The sequence below is a fragment of the Arachis stenosperma genome, chromosome 9 (assembly GCF_014773155.1).
Source record: "Arachis stenosperma cultivar V10309 chromosome 9, arast.V10309.gnm1.PFL2, whole genome shotgun sequence".
NCBI lineage: Eukaryota > Viridiplantae > Streptophyta > Magnoliopsida > Fabales > Fabaceae > Arachis > Arachis stenosperma.
In genome coordinates this window covers 154,312,939-154,333,060 of record NC_080385.1, presented here as the reverse complement: position 1 = coordinate 154,333,060, position 20,122 = coordinate 154,312,939, and the positions used below count along the sequence as shown (strand labels likewise).

General features: G+C 34.6%; 3 protein-coding genes across 11 annotated transcripts; 2 read left to right on the top strand and 1 right to left on the bottom strand.

Moving 5' to 3' along the window:
- Nucleotides 1-1,404: 1,404 nt before the first annotated feature.
- LOC130948750 (cyclin-T1-4-like) lies at nucleotides 1,405-7,740 on the top strand. 8 transcript variants are annotated; one of them, XR_009073191.1, is made up of 9 exons: nucleotides 1,405-1,631; nucleotides 2,052-2,610; nucleotides 2,779-2,860; nucleotides 3,025-3,159; nucleotides 3,403-3,578; nucleotides 4,004-6,686; nucleotides 6,781-6,852; nucleotides 6,947-7,092; nucleotides 7,275-7,740. XR_009073191.1 is itself a non-coding variant. In XM_057877608.1 (7 exons), the coding sequence occupies exons 2-7, from the start codon at nucleotides 2,057-2,059 to the stop codon at nucleotides 7,304-7,306; spliced, it is 1,125 nt and encodes a 374-aa protein (XP_057733591.1). In that variant the 5' UTR covers nucleotides 1,405-1,631; nucleotides 2,052-2,056; the 3' UTR covers nucleotides 7,307-7,740. The 8 variants fall into 8 exon arrangements, 1 of the variants encoding a protein (XP_057733591.1); XR_009073195.1 differs by lacking the exon at nucleotides 6,781-6,852 and adding an exon at nucleotides 3,760-3,844; XR_009073194.1 differs by lacking the exon at nucleotides 6,781-6,852 and adding an exon at nucleotides 3,760-3,900.
- Nucleotides 7,741-9,062: 1,322 nt separating this feature from the next.
- On the top strand, nucleotides 9,063-17,402 carry LOC130950706 (long chain acyl-CoA synthetase 6, peroxisomal-like). 2 transcript variants are annotated; one of them, XM_057879267.1, is made up of 23 exons: nucleotides 9,063-9,562; nucleotides 10,299-10,359; nucleotides 10,456-10,533; nucleotides 10,696-10,767; nucleotides 10,871-10,952; nucleotides 11,042-11,147; nucleotides 11,240-11,316; nucleotides 11,530-11,574; nucleotides 11,655-11,741; nucleotides 11,979-12,068; nucleotides 12,194-12,279; nucleotides 12,386-12,479; nucleotides 13,308-13,396; nucleotides 13,495-13,583; nucleotides 13,890-14,019; nucleotides 14,110-14,228; nucleotides 14,814-14,937; nucleotides 15,055-15,141; nucleotides 15,780-15,883; nucleotides 15,975-16,060; nucleotides 16,691-16,777; nucleotides 16,871-16,957; nucleotides 17,052-17,402. In XM_057879267.1, the coding sequence occupies exons 1-23, from the start codon at nucleotides 9,424-9,426 to the stop codon at nucleotides 17,145-17,147; spliced, it is 2,115 nt and encodes a 704-aa protein (XP_057735250.1). In that variant the 5' UTR covers nucleotides 9,063-9,423; the 3' UTR covers nucleotides 17,148-17,402. The 2 variants fall into 2 exon arrangements, with proteins under 2 accessions (XP_057735250.1, XP_057735251.1); XM_057879268.1 differs by having other exon boundaries at nucleotides 9,066-9,562; nucleotides 10,184-10,359.
- A 260-nt stretch (nucleotides 17,403-17,662) lies between these two features.
- LOC130950707 (mavicyanin-like) lies at nucleotides 17,663-19,206 on the bottom strand. Its single transcript, XM_057879269.1, has 2 exons — nucleotides 18,944-19,206; nucleotides 17,663-18,251 (listed from the first exon to the last, which is right to left on the bottom strand). The coding sequence occupies exons 1-2, from the start codon at nucleotides 19,119-19,121 to the stop codon at nucleotides 17,881-17,883; spliced, it is 549 nt and encodes a 182-aa protein (XP_057735252.1). The 5' UTR covers nucleotides 19,122-19,206; the 3' UTR covers nucleotides 17,663-17,880.
- Nucleotides 19,207-20,122: the final 916 nt, after the last annotated feature.

The following is a 20,122-nucleotide window of genomic DNA, read 5'->3' as shown; positions in this document are numbered from 1 at the left end:
CTCCCCACCTGGTCCGCCCTCAGCCATTACCCCCACTTCTCCTCCTTATCCCCCTCATGGTTATCCATACTTAGGTTACTGGAACAGTTCCTGAGTTCATGACCTAGATGACCGCAAAGAAAATAGAAACTTCCAATTCTTTCATATTTCAGTCGAATCTCCATAATCTTCTTATTTGGCCCTGCGCTTTTTATCACCTGTTTTAACTTATTTGTAATGTCTAGATCGACTCTGACTTTAATAATTCTGGTCTCCCTTCCTCTCATTAGAAACAACCCCACCTCTAGCACCTCTCCCATCGAGTTACCAATCTTCCTTCCCAATTCTTTTGCTTTACAATATTCTGGTAGTCTCCATAGTTGGATCCAAATTGGGACTGTTGAGAAATCTTCTGTTGCTACTTCCATATCTGGATACCACCATTTGACATTGAATATATAATTCTTGAACAACTAAGGAGCCTCTTTTTCTATTCGGAGTAAGTTTTGTTCCTTCTCAAAAAAGAACTGGAAAATATTTTCACCATGATCTATCACTCTTATTCCCTCCGGCTGTCTCCATATAGCTGTCATGGCAGGATCTATTGTACCAATAGTGAACAAACGATCCGTAAGCAATCTTCCCACTAGGCTTCTCCTACATTCTTCCAAACCCCCTTCAACATCGATTGAGTCAAATAGGATTACTCCCTCCCTCCGTAGCTTATCATTCTCCTCTTTATTAGCCATCTCAATCACTTCCCTTCCCAACTATAATTACGATCCAAGAGATTTCTACTGAGATGAGAATTTTAAAATTCTCACAAGAACCTCAGTTGGCAGCCTAACACCCTAATAGAGTAGCTAAACCCTAGTAGAGCACTGAGATGAGGAATTTTAAATTCCCACTTGAATAAATATCTATAAGAAAACTCGTTAATAGAACATCATAAGAAGAAAAAAAATAAAAAAAATAAAATAAATAAAATAATAAAAATTAAAATTTTTTTATTAAACCTTATACCTATGTTTATTGTTTCACACTTTTCAATATATATTCATTTTCTAATATGTATTATATATAAATATATGTCATAATATTCAAACACACTTTTAATTTGTTGGTCAATTGATATAAGCTTCTATTATTGTTACACATTGTTATTAACCTCTTATTAAAGTATTTATATTATGATGCAAAAATGTTAAAAGTTATATGGAGTTTTCAAAAACAAATTTTTTATTGATATTATAAAATATAGCAATGGTACAATTAAATATTTATGAAAAACTTTTATCACATGAATTTGATGAAAGTTTATTTTTTTCCTATTTGAAATATATAAGTGCTAGTTTTAAATGGTACATATTTAATATTTTCTTCTTTAAAGTTTAAACGGGTTAATAATTTTGGATCCGGTTGGATACTAACTCCATTACTCCAACCTGACCCAACTTTTAAAACGTAGATAATGTTTGCCGTTTTAGACAATCCTCCTCTTCCTTTTTGACCTTCAAATACAAAGCTACTACCTTTCAATTCCATTCCCAATCTTTTCTTCCTCAAAACCCTAATTCCGATCTCCAATATCCAATCTGAAATCAAGTAATTTCTCTGCTGATTTCACCAGATCGGCTTCGCTGATTACTCAGGTATATTTACCTCCTTTCATTTATCTTCTCTTTCGATTATCTTTTTCTGAGGTTCTGATTCTTGAATTGTATTTGTTTTTGTTGCACGAGATCTGCTTGATTAAATCTCATGTAAATTATGTGTTTCTTTTTGCGTTGTTGTTCGTGAATTCAAGCTGGCTTTTTCTTTTCCTGAGCTTAATAAATCCCAAAGATAAAAATTTCTTGGCTACATATTCCATGATCATGCGAATTACCTTTAGATGTATGGTTTATTAATAATTATAAGATCATAGAACGTTGATTTGATTTGTTCCAGCTAGAATTTGTTATCTTTGACAAATACTGGTCGTCATGAAATTGAAATTTTATTGTAGCAAATACTTGAAAGGAAACATGCAATTTTCTGTCTAAATTTGGCGGTTTATATGATTTTTCCAGGAATTATGTCTTTTGTGCGGAATTTTGAACCAGAAGGAAGACATCTACACGGAGGTTATAGGTCCACCTATGACGGTAACAACTTTGGCAACAATAATAGGAAAAGGAGCAGGAATGATTATCATCACCGGAACTATAATATTCAGAATAACAACTGGGCAAATTTTGGGGACCATGGTGACAACTATAATTTTTACAGGGCTGATCATGCTAATTATGCTAAGTACGATGCTGTCCCAGCATCCTTGAAAAGGAGAAAATATGCAGCTCCTGCTTGGGAAGATAGCCAGATGTACTATCTTCCATATACTGTCCAAAACAATTTCTCATCAGCCAATTTCCAAGCTCCTCCTACAAGATCCAATGCGGATACATCAACATCTGCTAGCTTGCAGCTTGATTGGTCTATATTTGAAGATGATAAGCCATCCTTCATGTCAAGGGACGAGATTGACAGATATTCTCCATCAAGAAAAGATGGCATTGATGTGCGTCACGAAACACACTTGCGGTACTCCTATTGTGCTTACCTCCAGAACCTTGGAATGCGGCTTGAACTGTAAGACTCATCACTCATATTATCTGACATGGTTATAGCTGCCCTTGTCCCAGTGGTGGGGTTGAAAACTTCATTAGATATATGCTTGCGATGTTGTTGTTATGGATTTAGTTCATTGCATGATACTATTTTGTGCCAATGTGAAAGCATGACATGATTTTTTAACAGGCCTCAAACTACCATTGGGACGGCTATGGTTCTATGCCACCGATTTTTTGTTCGGAGATCGCATGCCTGCCATGATAGATTTGTGAGTTCTATTTCCCTCTAAATTTTAAGGCATGTTTTATGTTCCTTACTAAATGTTTCAGAGATAGCGACATCCGTGGTCTGATTCTATGCAAGTAGGTCTGATTCTATATCATGTAAATGGTTCAAGCTCCATGTTTTTTAATTTTTTGTGTTGTGCTACAGTTGATTGCTACTGCTGCCCTTTTCCTAGCTGCAAAGTCGGAGGAATCGCCACGCCCTTTGAACAATGTTTTGCGGGCATCTAGTGAAATCTTACATAAACAAGATTTTACTATGTTGTCCTATCTTTTTCCTATTGTGAGTATACTTCTGACTGCCCAAAATTGTCTCCTATATATTATGTTTCTTGTGGAAGATATCCAGAGAATATTAAATAGTCTAGACTCCATCACCTCTTACGTGGCTATGCCCGATATGTTCGTAAAATCAAGCATGAAAATGATTGCCTATTAAGATGATATTTAATCTCTTTATATTGCCATTGAATACTAGTTTAACAGATAGTAATTTGCAATTGTACTGAATTGATTTGTGTCGCAGGATTGGTTTGAACAGTATCGTGAGCGATTGTTTGAGGCTGAACAGTTGATTCTGACTACCCTAAATTTTGAACTCAATGTGCAACATCCATATGCACCCCTTACATCTGTTCTTAACAAATTAGGTCTATCAAAGACCATTTTGGTGAACCTGGCTTTAAACCTGGTCAGTGAAGGGTGAGTTTTCTTCTCTTAATCCTGTACCTTCTACAATTGCTGCAGTGATGTTTGTTTATACCATTTATTTTAAGAAGAGAACTGATTGACTCATGTCAAATTGGTTCAATGCTTTTAGACATTCAATTTGTTTGAGTGCCCTTTCATTGGTTTCTGACTTGCCTCCTGTTATCTAATACAGTGATTGGAATGAAAATTACTAGTTTAGTAAACAGCTCATGTGGGGCACTGGGTGTGTTAAACCTCAAGCAATAACATGTCTTGAGGTCTGGAGATCTATTGGCTGAGGAAGATACATTGGTCTTTACCCTTCTAAATTTTGGTGCAAGATAGTGTTGATTCTCAAAATGTTGTTCTTTAGTCCAACATCTGTGTATGTATTCTGTCATGGGATATTGATTCTTTTGGCATGCATATAATTGCAGGATATTCACAAGATTAGCGTGCTGGCCTATATGATATTCTTAGCTGGCGGATTGATATGCTGTTCATGGAAAGTTTTGTTTTACATCTGAAGTTGAACTGCTGATGTCTAATGGATTGCTTTAGTCTGAATATGTCCCATGGAATCTTATTGGGGCTACCCGAGATAGCTACAGGAGCCCCAATCCAGATTTTCCATCCAATGCCTTGTAGTTGCCGATGACCTTGAGCTGAATGTGCTCTTGTTGCTCATTTAGTAAAAGGGTTGGAAGATCATGAAATGATCTGAAATAAACCAACAAAAAAATTCACACAGACCAAAATTCATAAATGGACCGAGTCATTTGTTGTCCTGGAAAAAAAGAAGTCTCAGCTAAAAAGGGTTGAAAGATCTTAGAAATGGTTTTGCTCTTTTAATTAATGGTTGGAGATCATAGAAATGATCTGAAAAAACCAACAAAAAATTTCAAATAGTCCAAAATTGAAGCATGGACTAAGTTGTTTGTTGAAAGGGAAAAAGAAAGATCATAGCCAGTCAAATGGATTGGGAGATCATACATTGCTTTTTTTAGTAAAATGGGTTGGATGGTCATACAAATTAGAAATTATTTGAAAAAACCAACAAAAATTTTCAACAATTCAGATATGGTCTGGGTCATTTCTTATCCTGAAAAAAAAAAAAGCATGTCATTCCTTAGTTGACAAGATGTTGATGTCTTTCCTGCTCAGTTCCTATGCTGATACTGAATTTTTGTTTATTATCCCTTTTTTCTGGTACATTTATTTTTTGTTTCTTAAAAAAATGAAGCTTTTCACGTGTTCTAGTAACTGGTTAGTGATAGCTGTTAATGCTATCTTATAATTAAAATTTCTTTGGTTTGTGAAAGTTGTCCTAAATTCCCCCATTCTCCAACCACATTGAATTTGTTGGTCAATCAAATGGAATAGTTTGGACAGCTTTCTCTTCCACGAGTGTTTTAAATTTTGAAATTATTTCTTTTATCCCAGTTTAGACTTTAGTGTAAGAGTGAGTGTGTGTGTGCGTGCGTGCATATTTTATTCTTTAATAACTTCTAAATGATGAATATTATTTTTAAAAATTTGTACTGATTTTTCATCTGTTCAAGTGATTTGTTTTCTAGTTTCTTTGTCCAAGGTTAGGTCCGGTTAAGTTTGTAATGGGAATGGGTATTTTTCATTACAGGAAGAAGAAAGTAATATATGGCTATTTAAAATTGTCAGACTCTTAATTCCATTTTTGAAAAAGTTTCTTTAGTGTAGCATTCCCAGGGATCCAATTGTGATATACGAGCATTGTTCATGATTTGGAATTGGTCTGTTCATCCTTTGTGTAAACCTAGGTTATTTCGAAATGTAGATGTTGAACCTCCCAAATTGAAATCCATTATGGATGTGTGTCGTATATTTAGGGGTAGATGACTCAAAGGCAAAGCCTAGATGCTTGGCTAGCGTGTGTTTGCAGTTCTAGATGTCTAACTCCTTTTACTTTAGTGGTTTTCCTGTGTTTGTAAGACAAACATGTGCCGTTTATGTTTCTGTTCATCTGGTAATAGTTGATCTCTTAATTTTAAAAGTTCCTAAATTTGCTTATTGAATAGAGTACTGGTTCTGTAGTCGAAAAGAAATCAGCCATATCAAGGTCATCATTTTTAGGTTCTAGGACATCAAATGCATGCTGCCATTTTTCTGGATTTGATTGTTATGAAAAAATGTATTTATTTGCTGAAGAGATGTATTTTTTAAAGGTTTAGTTCCATTTTTACATGCTTATTATTTAGCAATATACGTAAACCAAATAAATAAATAAAATATCAAAGAAATTGATCTATTATGAACCAGTTTGTGAGAGCTTAACAAACTAAACATCCAAATTCTTTTTCAGAGGAACTTAATTCAAACTCTGTAATAATAAGCAAGGTAAAAGCCACCCCACACATTTTTTAATGAGTGGGGCAGCCTGAGTGGTTCACTGGTGGCTCTGCTTCTTTTAAGCATATGCTTATATATTTGACAAAAAGAAAATAATTTATTAATCTTTGTTATTGCTCATCAATGTTGAGTCTGTTAGCACTATGAATTCTGGATCTCCATTGACCATTGCTTTAGTTTTTCGCAATTTATATGGTATTGTGTTGAGAACTGTGTAGCACCTTAAAAAAAATTAAAAACAAAAAAAAAACTTCCCTTTGTAGCACTTTTAATGCTCCAGAAAATTCTGCACAATTTCTCTGAAAATTATAATGTACTCCATGATGATAATTAAGGGAGGTTTGCTCCTGTTTTGTTTTATCCCTGTTCCTTGGGAAATGGAACAATTGATATCTTAGGCGGCTGGTGTTTAGTGTGGAATAAGTTGCATTCATAATAAGCATTCCAATGTGCATGAATGCATGATAGCAAGAGTCGTCAGGTCAAAATGTTGAGCAGAAGATGTGGCATTGGCATTAGCTTTGAAAGATTCAGTTGTTTGCAATTTGCAGCGCTACATGCATGCTTTCTCATTTTAATTGCATGTACTTTGGGAGTTTAAAGCCCCTACAGCAGATTTGATCCTGGAAGTATGTTCTCTAAATGAGTATAAGATATTGCTATAGTTTGGTATATCAGCAATCCTGCACAGATTCTTGGAATATTATTCTTCCTGAGTTGCTGCTTGTATAGTTGGTAAGAAAAGTTAATAAATTTGTGCTTTTCACTTGGTAGGAATGTTGAATATGTTTGTATGATCTAAGTTTATATTCCCTGCTTATTGTAATAGCTGACTTGATCTGTCATGGTAGAATCATATGCTAAGTTGTCCAGAAATCTTCTATTATTGTTGCCTCGGATGGTTAGTTTGCCTATTTCTAGCTATTTGTGTTGACCAATGCTGGCGGTAGTTATTCGTCTTGAATGACCTTCTGATGCCGAAACATGTATTGCAGGCTTCGGAGTTCTCTTTGGCTTCAATTTAAACCTGAACATATTGCTGCTGGAGCTGCATATCTTGCTGCCAAGTTTCTCAACATGGATCTTGCTGCTGATCGGAACATCTGGCAAGAGTTCCAGACAACACCATCCATTCTTCAAGGTAACCTCATCCCACATCCTTTTTCAATATCAAGATTAGGATAAATCTTATGCAGTTAAAAATTGAGCGATCTTTATTATTTTGGAAGGTATCTTCTTGAATCGCTGTCGGCCTACTTTTTCAGCTGCGAAAAATAGTTTTGTATTTAATATTTTCTGATGATTAATCTCACCTTGTTGCAGATGTCTCGCAGCAATTATTGGAGCTCTTCTGAAAGTATAAAAGAACAAGATAGCATTTACCTTGTAGAGTAGATTCTAAGTACATAGTCAAAATGTCGCAGAGTTGAAATAGTATGAGCCACAGATAATCAGTGTTGGGAAGTTTGATAAATAATTTGGCAGATTACAGATTGAAAGGTGTGACCTATGGTTTTCCTAGTGTTTCAGCATCTCATGTATATTTTTATCAAACCTGGATCACACTTTGCATACATTTCTTTGGTGCAATGCAGTGTGATATACTTTGAATTGTCATCTATACCAACCAGGGCGTCTAGTCTAGTTGAGGAGGAACATTTCCATCATTGGGGTTCCAAGGTGTCAAATTCTGTTTTAATTAATCTTGTAGAAATGGTTTCACGATATAAGACTTTACATAATCGAATTTATAGAAGTTCACTAAATGTTTACTGAAATATTTTGAATCTTGTGCATCGGGAATCCTTTCTTATTGCTACATTCTGGCTGGAAACTCATTTTTGGATTAAGCACCAGACAGGAATTCATACAATTTAATACATGTTAGGAGAGTTTATGCGACCAAATGAAAAGCAGAGATTTGGTAATCTATCATGGAAATCTTTACATGGATGGGGAGTATTGGATGTAGGTATCATATGGAGACTGTGATACTAAAATATATGATATGATAATAAATAAAATTTAAGTATATAATGAGACATGTAAAATTAATAATAATACAATAATAATAATGGATACAATAGAACAGGTCAATACATACCAAGCTTGATTGAATAATTCCAGTTCATTGTATAATCAGTATTATATGTAATAATGACTAAATATTATAGCACATAGTCTTAATTATCATATAACTCCGCCAACTTAGCAAAATGGTTACAACTTTCCAATTGAATTATTAAAAATATTATTTAATTTATTTTTAAAGTATATTTTGTATTTTAATATACGACTATGTTAAGTGTACATCAAAATCAGTTACTAAAGTCATCTACTAGAATAAAATATATACTGAAATACAAATATATATTGAAAATAAATTAAATCTACACATATATTTATACACAAATATATTGTTGACTGATTTTAATAGTTGATTTTGGTGTATGAATAGTATTTTTGTTTAATATATATTTTATATCAAATGACTGATTTGATAATTAATTTAGTATATTCGTAGTTTATCTATTGAATTATATAGTTAACATGTAAATACTTGGTGAGAAAGTTTCAGGAGTTAATACTAACTACTTTTATTAAAATTTAGTCAATATTTAACCATAAAAAAGGAGTACATAATCTTATACCATTAAATATAATTATTAAATATACTGGTCTTTTATCACTATTGATACTGGATGGAAAAAATATAAACTATGCAAAAAAAATCATTTACGACATAACATTGATTTAATTAAGCAGTCTCCAAAAACAACATATGGCGGGCACTGATTGAACCCACGTTTTCCACACATAACAACGAAGTAGCCCATCATATTCTAATTCAAGAAAAGAAGAAGTTGGACAGGTTCGCAAAAAGAATGTTTTGGTTAATGGTAAACGAGTTTCATGTTTGTCAAATCTTGCAGCCGTAAACCTGTGTTCCAAAGATTAAAAAACTGATACTTTAAAAACGATGTCAATTTTTTTTTTTCATTTTATTTTCAAGATATATTGGTATAAAATATTTTAGTTACAAATACATGCATGTAAAGTTCATACAAATAAATATAGACATTTACAACGAATTTAAATGATAAAGCAGTAAAGCACCAATGAAATTGTCGTATAATGTCTTTGGACAAACTCAACTATGCACGATGGTCAAAGTTCTAAGTGCTAAGAAAAAATAATAATATAGTTATTATAGTTATGGAGGGGTCACATACTTAGTAATTAAATGCAGGTGAAAACGATGACGCATGATTATGATTATGATAATGATCATTATTATGGGAAGACGCCACGTAGTTGGAAAAAGCTTAATGTGCGCGCAGCTTCATTCTTCAAAGTTGAACTAATACTAATCTGATATTCTCTTGATCTCTTCTGATCGTCGTTCACTACTTGTTCATTCACACCAAAACGCGAATCGCACATTGTCGTTCACTCGCTGTTCGTCGTGGTGATGACGAAGATGGATCCAGCACCTGCTGCGCAACGTCGAATCAAAGCCATCAACAACCACCTCACCCCCGCCGCCTCCTCTCACCGTTCTCCCTCCGCTCTCCTCCAACCTTCCCCTACCGCCGCCGAGTTCGCCTTAGGTTCTCTCTCTCTCAATGAGGATAATGATGTGATATTACTTTGTTTCTGTTGTTGTGGATGAATCTGATTTGTCCTTCTTTATTATCATTGCCAGCAAATAATAAACACTAATTGATTAATAAATGGAGTTAATCACTGTAATTTATGTCTTACTGTTGTTTACGTTTAGAAAGTGGATCAAATAAGTGTGTTGTTTAAAGTTCTTTCACTTTTTTTTTATTGCGAGTCAGTAGAAAAAGGCTTTGTGAGATTTGAATCGAAATCCAGAAATTCAAAAGAGTAAAGTTTATTCCCAGAGAAAAGGTGTGAAAGTTTCAGCTATCACTTTTTCCGAGTGCACTGATAAATTATCGTTGTTATTCAGTGGGGACCTTTTATAAATTTATATTTTTCTTTTTCCCCCAAGATGGACCACTATTCCGCATCTTTGAAATTAATTATCACCTAGGTAGGTGTCATGCATTCGGAATTCTGAATCTTAACACTTCTTTATTGTATTGTATTCCCAAAGATGGATCTAAAATTAAATTCAGAGATGAATCTAATAAAGTAATGTCAGTGATATTGACATCACTAGTTGCAACTTCACCAAAACATTTGTAACTGCTGATCATTTTCAGGCTCCAACTTTTCACGTGCATGGCTTGTTGGTGTTACCTCGTTACTTTTTTGCAATTACTTTCTTGCTCAGGCATGCTATTGATATCACTAGTTATGATGTTTACTTCTGAGCAGAACAAGGTTATAGTGTTGTACTCCCAGAGAAATTGCAGACAGGAAAGTGGAACGTGTATAGGTATACCTCTTCCTCTGTTTTTTGGTCTTCTTGTCTTTTTTCATCAATTTAGGGCCATTTCTCTGATATTATTATTACTGTGATTTTCTTCCGTAGATCTGCACGCCATCCTCTGCAACTGGTGACCAGATTTCCTGATAATCCTGAAATTGGCACCCTGCATGATAATTTTGTGTGAGTGTTACTCCTTTTTATCCGAAGTTTTTTTAATTCAGCTCCATAAGATAGATCATAGAATATAGATGAGTAATATTAATCTCCAATTCTCCAATACTTCAGTAAGAATTTTTTTATGCCTTATAAATTGATATGAATGTTGGTAAACTCTAATAATAGGCATGCAACTGAAGTTTTTCGAGACTACAAGTATCTGGGAACTCGTGTCCGTGTGGATGGAACAGTTGGGGAGTAAGCAGCTCAATTTTCAACCTGTTTTCTGACCTGTCTTGATTTCTTCACAAGATTTCTTTTACATGCTTCTCCTCATTCCTGTTCTTGTTACACTCTTAAGGTACAAATGGATGACATTTGGTGAAGCGGGTGCTGCCCGCAGTGCAATAGGTTCTGGTTTGATACATTATGGAATCGAGAAGGTGAATGCTAGATTGTATAAATGTGGTCCATCATTGTCCATTTTTACGCATGATATCATTTAACCATTGGTTGGCGTGGTAATTTGCAGGGCTCCTGCATTGGTTTGTATTTTATTAACAGACCTGAGTGGCTCATTGTTGATCATGCTTGCTCTGCATACTCATACATATCAGTTCCTTTATATGATACTCTAGGTATGTTGTTTTTTATTTATCAGGGAACATTCTTTCATATTTACGTTGGCCTAACTTGTAGATTTAATAGCGAGCAATTGTTTTCTCTGTAGGTCCTGATGCTGTCAAGTACATCGTTCATCATGCTGTTGTACAAGTTGTATTCTGTGTTCCTCAAACATTAAATTTAGTAAGTATATCGGAGCTTCAACTTATACTTAATCTAGCATATCGCTTCTGTTATTGTCATATTGTAAGTTCAATAGTAGTGCATATCAATATCTTGTCAATAGTTTTTATTGTCAAATTTAATTTATTCAGATACTGAAATGTTAAAATTATCATGCCAATGTAAAAATTATCATACAAAACCCCTTCTTATATATGTCAACTGACTTTGCAGTTGCTGAGCTACTTATCGGAGATTCCAACTATACGTCTGATTGTGGTACGTCTGCATTTGACTTATGCTCATGCTGAATATTCAACATCAAAGTATATCCTCGCTGATTTTCAGTTTGTATGCAGGTAGTTGGAGGTATGGATGATCAAATTCCATCAATTCCTTCATCATCCGCAGTTAAGGTTATTACATATTCACAGCTATTTACTCAGGTAAACTAGTAGTTTTCTCTCAAATAGTGTAAACTTTATGAGCAATACATATTGCATTCATATTATACCACATGTAGGCTTCACTGGAATTGTTAGAAAGTAAAACTTCTGCTGTGCTCCTTCTATCTATTGGGGTGCATCAATATTATAGTTTCTTTTGCGAATGCTGTTTCGATTGATTTTATCTGCCTGCTATTTACTATATCGTTACCAAATCGTTTGTGGATTTGGATATAGGGGAGCAGTAATATTCAGCCCTTTTGCCCACCTAAGCCCAATGATGTTGCAACCATTTGCTATACAAGTGGTACCACTGGAACCCCAAAGGTACATAACTTCTCCTGAAAAGAAACTCTCGTTTGCTTCCATATTGGTATATTGTTTTCAGATAACTCTTTGAATCTATACAAAGCATTGCTGCTGCATGTTTCTGCTAAACAAATTTTGGTCAGGGTGCTGTCTTGAGCCACGGAAACTTCATTGCAAGTGTGGCTGGGAGCACGTGCACTTCAAATGAAGTTTTTGGTCCTTCTGACACGTAAGCTCATTTTGGTACTCTATAACTTATTAGGCACTGTTTGATGTTGTTGTTTCTTTTGGTATTTTATTCTAATGTCTTTTCCTGAAATTCTTTCAATTTTCAGTTTTTTATCTTATCTCCCTTTGGCTCACATTTATGAACGAGCTAACCAGGTCTTCACTGTATATTATGGTATTGCTGTGGGATTCTACCAGGGGGTATGTAGCCTTGAACAAATTAGGCTTCTTTCTTCCTTTGAGATGGCTTACTTCTCTATTTGTTTTGATTGAGTTATGTAATTGCTGCTTTAGATTTGTATTGCATGAGTCTGATGCTTATAGCTATTTGCTTTCACATAATAATTCAGCAAGAAAAATGACTTTTTTGTATTGGAACAATATATTTTTGTGAGGCGAACATATTTTTCATGATTGCCATTTCATGGAATTCCACATTACTCTGTCAAAAGTTATGTGCAAATAACAATATTTTATAATAGTTTCCTTGGTTATCAATAAGTTTTTATCCGTGCATGACACGAGCTTAGGCATGATAATAAGGTTGTTTCCTTGTGACTTGGAAGTCGAGGGTTCAAATTTTGAAACAGACTCTCTCCTTGCACTGTCAGTAAGTTCACTTACTTCTCCCCTTACAACACCCCACCAGTTAGGAGCTCAATGCAGCAACCCTCACTTACACTTAACACTTAACAAAGCTTTTTCCCACTAGGTAGCGTTAGCTACATGGATTAAAGACATCACAGCGTTGTATTTGTTAATATCCTTTAATGTCCCATGCAAATTATCAAACCAACAACCAACCTTGTATGATGTGTAAAGGTAGGTTTTATATTGGTTATATCTGTTTCACTGTATAAAAGGGCAGTCCAGTGCATAAGTATCCCGCGTTAACGTAGGATCCGAAGAAGAGTCGTATCCAAAGGGTGTAATGTAGGCACTCTAACTTGATAATGATATCAGTGGCTCACTATATGCTGCAATATTTTCATATGAAACTGACACTTTGGTTTTACCATCTGCATGCAGGATAATATGAAACTACTGGATGACATAGCTGCTCTAAAACCTACCATATTTGTTAGTGTTCCTCGGCTATACAACAGAATATATGCTGGGTAAAGTAATATACATTTAACTACACCTTTCAAAATATTAGCTTCCCGTGTTCAACTTCATTGTGCCATTCAATCTTTTTTCCCTTCTCTTTTTGCAGTATTTTGACTGCTGTTAAAACATCTGGTGGTCTGAAGGAAAGGCTGTTTAATGCTGCCTACAATGCGAAAAGGCAGGCACTAATTCATGGTAAATTGTATTCTCAATGAACTATCTTCTGCATAACACGCATTTATATTGCTGCATTGTCCTATTCGTCACAATACTTAACCGATCCCTATTGTGCCATTAACATTGATCCTGCTGATACTTGTATCAAAGTTGTACTTTTCGGTCTTCCTCTGTTGATGGTTGTTATTAATTTCCTGTTTATATAGTTGTCGCAAACATATTCTCAAGAAGAGTGGGCTCTTCAGTTGTGTCTCTTTCAACTTTAGTATCCTTGTAAATGAAACTTATTTTCAGTAATATAATGTGTATAAATATATTTTTCAGGAAAGAGCCCATCTCCCATTTGGGACAGGTTAGTTTTCAACAAGATAAAGGAAAAGCTTGGAGGACGAGTTCGTTTGATGACATCAGGTGCCTCACCCTTATCACCTGATGTCATGGAATTTTTAAAGATGTAAGTTTTTGCACAGGTGCTAAGAAGGATTGTCCTCTTATTATTTGATTTGAATTCTTTTCTTGGTTGCATGACGTGTGAACTGCACAGTTGCTTTGGTGCTCGAGTGTCCGAAGGATATGGAATGACTGAGACTACTTGTATTATAAGCTGTATGGATCTGGATGATAACCTTTGTGGTCATGTTGGCTCAGCTAATCCCGCTTGTGGTAAGTAGTTGGTGTGAATTTTACATCAGATAGCTTTCTCTGCCCTGGATTCATGATTCAAGAAAGACTATAAAAGAAACCATTAAAGAGAAAGGTTGATCAGATAGACGGTAGTCAAGTAGCTTAATATAGAGGGAGATCAGGATAGAGTATATATGACAACTATTTTAAGATGATAATAGTTTAAATTAAATATGACTTGTGACAGGATGCCATGGTATTGTCTGATATATGTAGCTGACTTCATCTAACAATTAATGGGACAAAGCTTAATATTTATTGTTTAGTTTAGTAGTTATTTTTTAGTTTAGAGATATAGAAAGTGGGGGAGATAAGTTGATTTATCAGTTTGTGGATTCAGGATTCTTACCTTTATCACTCAAAGGACCTGGATTAATCACCTTAAAGGAAATGTGAAAGTTGACAATAATTATACAAAAAAAATAAAATAAAATAAAATAAAAATATGGGATTGGAACAATTTTTCTACCTGCCCCTGCCTAATCTGAAATGAATGTAAAAAAGTGAATTTTATTTGGGCTGCGGGTTTGGAGTTCTAGTGCTAATAGTTTTGTTCTATTTCAGAGATAAAACTTGTGGATGTTCCAGAGATGAACTATTCATCTGATGATCAGCCCAATCCCCGTGGTGAAATATGTGTCAGGGGTCCCATTATTTTTCAAGGTTATTACAAAGATGAAGTTCAGACGTAACCACCTTGCTTGTTCTGTGGTTTCTTTTAATATTTTTAATGAGATTTTTATATCTTTTATGAGATTTACCTTGTTCGTTTAAAATTTTCCTGAATTTTGATTAAATTGAGCAGGAGAGAAGTGATTGATGAAGAAGGATGGTTGCATACAGGAGATATTGGAATGTGGTTACCTGGTGGTCGTCTCAAAATTATTGATAGGTGAGATAGTACCATCCTAATTATATTTCATATGTTTTAGTACAAAGCATGGCTTCTTAAAGTACTGTCCATCAATGAGTGATACTAATCCCGTTGTGCTGCACGTCTGCTGTGTTCATTGAGTAGACTATCAATGCATTTTAAGATGAACCTTAGTATTATCTTCTTCAGGTGCTCTGTTCAATGAATGCCATTTTTGCAAGACTTCTAACTTAGCATTACTTCCATTTAACTTTTATATATTGGACTTCAGACAAATGAGCTAAAGCATATTACTGCTATCTTCCTGTCTACTTCTTAGCTACATGTAATATACAAGCAGGAGATTCTATTTTCTGTTCCTTCTTGTTTAAGTGTAGGTAATAGCTTTTTTTTTTTGTCATCATTCAATGAAATCCAGGGTGGGCAATCTTACCTGAATACTGTGTCATGTTTTCTTAAGAGGCGTCAGCTATTCACCCCCCCCCCCCCCCCCCACACACACAAAAAAAAAAAAACCAACAACAATAGTAGTGAGAAGTTATACAAGAACTCCCTAGTGTCTTATCCAGAAAGATCTATTTTACTCCTGAATTTCTTCGTATCCCTTTCACTGAATTTGTCGAGCATATAAATCAAGATTTTCGTTTTCATTATAGGAAGAAGAATATCTTTAAGTTGGCGCAAGGCGAGTACATTGCTCCTGAGAAAATCGAAAATGTATATGTCAAATGCAAGTTTGTTGGGCAATGCTTTGTATATGGTAAGGAAATATGATATTATTGTGTTTAATTTTCTCTGTCTATCTACTTTGATCCCTGTCTAGCATGCTGATACTTCGTTTCGTTTCATAGGTGATAGCTTCAATGCTTCCTTGGTCGCTATTGTTGCGGTGGATCCAGACGCCATGAAAGCATGGGCTGCTTCAGAAGGCATTCAGGTAGTTTAATTGTTAACTATCAGATCAAATCCTTTGGCTCATATGTATAACCTAAAGTCCTTAACTGCCTAGAGAAGAAGTTGATTCTCTATTTTGTAGACATTGTTAAAAAGAGATTTGAACATAAGGTTTAAATGTAAATATGATTTATGACAGGGGACTTTAGCATCATTTGATTGATCTAGGGATATAGTCATATAGACATGGAGCCAAATTTGGTTTAACTTTTAAGTAACAAATAGCCTCTTTTCGTGGTGTTTGTACCTATTTTTATGCACATGCGCTTCTTTCTTTCTTTTTTATTATTTGTAAAATGGTTGTTGTATGTTTATCTCGATAAATTAAATAGAACTCCTTTTAGTTTTGATAAAAGATTTATAAGTTTTATAGGTTAAACACGGTATGTTTAAAATATGTTTTGACTTAAAGCAACCGACGCATTTGTAATTTTGAAATTAGAAAAAGAATAAAAGGGGAGTACCATCCTGTATTTATATCAAATTTCAAGGGAGGTTCATCAAAATTTATTCCTTTTATTTTATTTTTCCTTTAAGGGGATGGTGCTGATTTTTGAAAGCTGTGTGTTCCAATAAGTAACTTATGATCCCTATTTTCTGTGCATGGATGCAGCATAATGATCTAGCACAACTTTGCAATGATCCCCGAACAAAGGCTGCTGTCTTGGCTGATATGGATGCTGTTGGACGAGATGCTCAGGTAAGTATAAGTTATTCACTTAATGTTTTCAACTTCAAGACACCTCAGTTTCAGTAGTAATTAGTTTTCTGTATCTTATTTGATGCTATGCAGCTTAGAGGTTTTGAATTTGTAAAAGCTCTTACTTTGGTGCCTGAACCATTTACGATAGAAAATGGTCTTCTGACACCAACATTCAAGGTAAGCATTGACTCCTCAGACTTTCAAGTGTGTGAGATTCACCTGTTAAGTGGCAGTGAAATCATGTTCTGTGTACGTGCATTTTACTTTTCAGGTTAAGAGGCCTCAAGCTAGGGAATACTTTGGCAAAGCAATATCTGATATGTACGATGAGCTTTCAAGAAACGATCCTACTCAAAAGCCATTGTGAAGTTGAGGATCTCCTTCCCTATCCGCAAACTGGAAACATTGGCCTAACTGGAAAGTTCCTGCATGTTTTTGCTGTGTTGTATTGTCTCGTGATTTGTTCATATTCTTCTCTATCTTTTAGATTTTTGAATAGTATATTATTATTTATTACAATTATAATAAGATGCATTCTTTCTTTGGTTTTTGGGTAACATAAGATGTCTCCTTCATTCGGTGGTTCATCACCACTTATCATCAAGATAGACTTCTGGCTTAATTATTGTTATTTTGATCCTAAAAGTACTAGTAGATTATGACCAGAGTGATGATATTGGTTAGTTAAAGGTACAAATAAGAGAATAGGATTTTTGTGGGTTTTTATTTTTTATTTTTTCTGGTGGTAAAGGAGTTAGAGAATTGTATTGATTTGGATAACTAGAGATCCTTTTTTATTTCTAACCCTTCACTAATCACTAGCACGTTTGCAATGACTATAAAGCAAGTGAGATAAAAAAGAAAAGATAAAAAGTTGTGTACTTGTGTTATAAGGGAGAAACTTCAGATGTTCACAATACCTTTGTTTATTTCAAGCTACATGTAAAGGGAAAATACATTGTATTTAACATGGCTAATTAGCTACTATATATGTTTTCGCTGTCATTCAAAAAAGTATAAACGTGCCTAGGATCTAGGCAAAGGAATTATAGAGACTCCAAAAAGTCCCACAATCCAAAGCTAAAAAACACTATTCCTTGTTAAGCAAGTGCAAAGAGTACCATGCCCAAACCCATGATGATTCCAAATGGTCCCTTTAGAGCAATGAATGGGGCATCAGCATTGCTAGGGGAAGGTGCTGGTACACTACCACCGGTAGAGACTGCAGGGGAGGCCAAAGCTGAGGGTTCAGGCGCACCCGCGGAGACCTTGAGCACGTTAATATCAACCTTCTGGCCTGCTTGGCAGTGACCAGGGACTCCACAGAAGAAGAAGTGGTGACCATAATTGGTTATCTTAATAGTGTCATTGCCAGTTGTGAATGTTGCTATTGGGGATGATGTGTTGCATGTCTTGTACATTGCATGCGTTACTCTCATCACATTGTGGAATTTCGCATTGTACTCAAATACTGAACAAAAAAAAAAAAATCAATCAATCTTTTGGTTCTTTAATTCTTTTGCTTTTTATGTGGCTATAATGATTTTGAGCAGTGCGTTCAAGAATTCATTGCTGTTCTTTTCCTTTCTTTTCATCCTATCCAATAAAGCTAGTGCAGAACAGCAAAGAACAAAAAATTTGATGGAATTGAAAGTGGTGTGTGTAGGGTCATGCTACATCATCATGAAAACTCAAGTCTAATTTGCTATTAAAATAACAAAAGCCATAAGAATAAGAAAAAGAAAATATTATTGCTTGGTTTGGTTGAGTGAAAAATAAGAGTCCAATGTAGGGGCCCTCCCCTAAACTTATGATATAATTATAGAATATAGACTCTACAGAGTAGCAAGACTAGAAAACAGAAAGGGTCACCATGGATGAAAAGCAAGAACAATACAAGGATTATGACATTCTTATACCAAATTGAATGCTGATAGAGAATGGCATCATGGAATTGTAGGAAAAATAGTGTAAAGATTGTTTTGTTTGTCTTGTTCTAATTCTAAAAAGTGGGAGCAGAACTATGGAAAGGACACCTCCATTTTTTCCAGAACAATTCCAAACGTTAATATAAGTGTTTGACAACAATGAACAAAAATAAACATATGATTTTATAAACATATTATATTACTTGATTTCAATTAAGAGTAATGAAAGACTTACTGATAGTGTCACCAATTTGGAAGTTCTTGGGAGCAGACCACTTTCTGTAGTCTATGTTGCCAAGGGTAGTCCAACCAGCAGAGTCCCCAACCTTGTAGACAGCTCCATATGACACCTTCACCGTTGCCACTGCCATCACCATCAACAAAACCATAGCTCTCTCTACTACCAAAGCCATGGCCTCAGTTTAACTTTATGCTCTTCAAAGTAGTATTTGAGATTCTTTTAACTTGTCCTTGTTTTCTCTGAGGTTGTGGTCTTTATATATATATTATCCTTGACTTTTTGACATATAGTTTGGCCTTTTAGGGAGTTGGAGGAGGTTGGAACTTGAAGAATGGTAAATGGATTTAATATTTGTCATTGTCTTCTTAATTGGTTTGATGGGAACCTCTTTTTCCAATATGAACAAAACGACATGGGTGGGTCCTTCCCACTCTTTCATTATCTTACTCACTGCATTCATCTGTAGGTCCCAGTTAAAAGGAAAGTTCTCCAACTGTTTTCAGATACATTCAATTACTATTTTGTGTAAATTTAGAAACTTTTTATAGAATGCATAAGTGACAGACAACAATTTCCATTATATTTAGTATAAATAATAATACTATTTTTGTTCTCAAACATAACAAAATAATATATAATTATCATGTGTACAATTATAAGAGGTAATCCAAAGTTGATAAATTTAATTAACTCTGAAGGAATATGATATTGGTTGTAAACCTTGAAAGGAAAGAATGTTATGTTGGGGGCATATAGTATTGTTATGGTATGTGCTAGCTGCTACTACACTTCATCTGCAACAGAAAATTGGTGGGTGCCTTGATTACTATTTTCGTATTTTTATTTGTAACAAATTATTGGTGAGTGTCATCATAAACGGTAACCACCATATTTTGTTTCCATTTGGTGATCACATTGCTTTGCAATCAAAGAAGCATTAACCCCTGAGAATTCTTGTAAAATAATGTGATTATATGATCATGATGCAATCACAAACATTGATATATACATTGTTACTGTTGTTAATTAAGCAAATTAACTCTTAAAATTTTTAATAGTATAATTTTAAATGATTTATGCTTTTAGTTTATATGAAATCTCTATTTTAACTAATTTGTCTATAATACTTTTACATGCATCTTATCCAAAAAATAAATGAATAAAAGAATTTGG

Coding starts and splice junctions, on each gene's coding strand:
- LOC130948750 (XM_057877608.1), top strand. CDS start 2,057: ATGTCTTTTGTGCGGAATTTTGAACCAGAAGGAAGACATCTACACGGA. Junction 3,160..3,402: donor TGTCCTATCTTTTTCCTATT/GTGAGTATACTT, acceptor TTTGTGTCGCAG/GATTGGTTTGAACAGTATCG. Junction 3,579..6,946: donor TTAAACCTGGTCAGTGAAGG/GTGAGTTTTCTT, acceptor CATGTATTGCAG/GCTTCGGAGTTCTCTTTGGC.
- LOC130950706 (XM_057879267.1), top strand. CDS start 9,424: ATGACGAAGATGGATCCAGCACCTGCTGCGCAACGTCGAATCAAAGCC. Junction 16,061..16,690: donor CTGCTTCAGAAGGCATTCAG/GTAGTTTAATTG, acceptor GCATGGATGCAG/CATAATGATCTAGCACAACT. Junction 16,778..16,870: donor CTGTTGGACGAGATGCTCAG/GTAAGTATAAGT, acceptor GATGCTATGCAG/CTTAGAGGTTTTGAATTTGT.
- LOC130950707 (XM_057879269.1), bottom strand. CDS start 19,121: ATGGCTTTGGTAGTAGAGAGAGCTATGGTTTTGTTGATGGTGATGGCA. Junction 18,252..18,943: donor CCAAATTGGTGACACTATCA/GTAAGTCTTTCA, acceptor TTTTTTGTTCAG/TATTTGAGTACAATGCGAAA.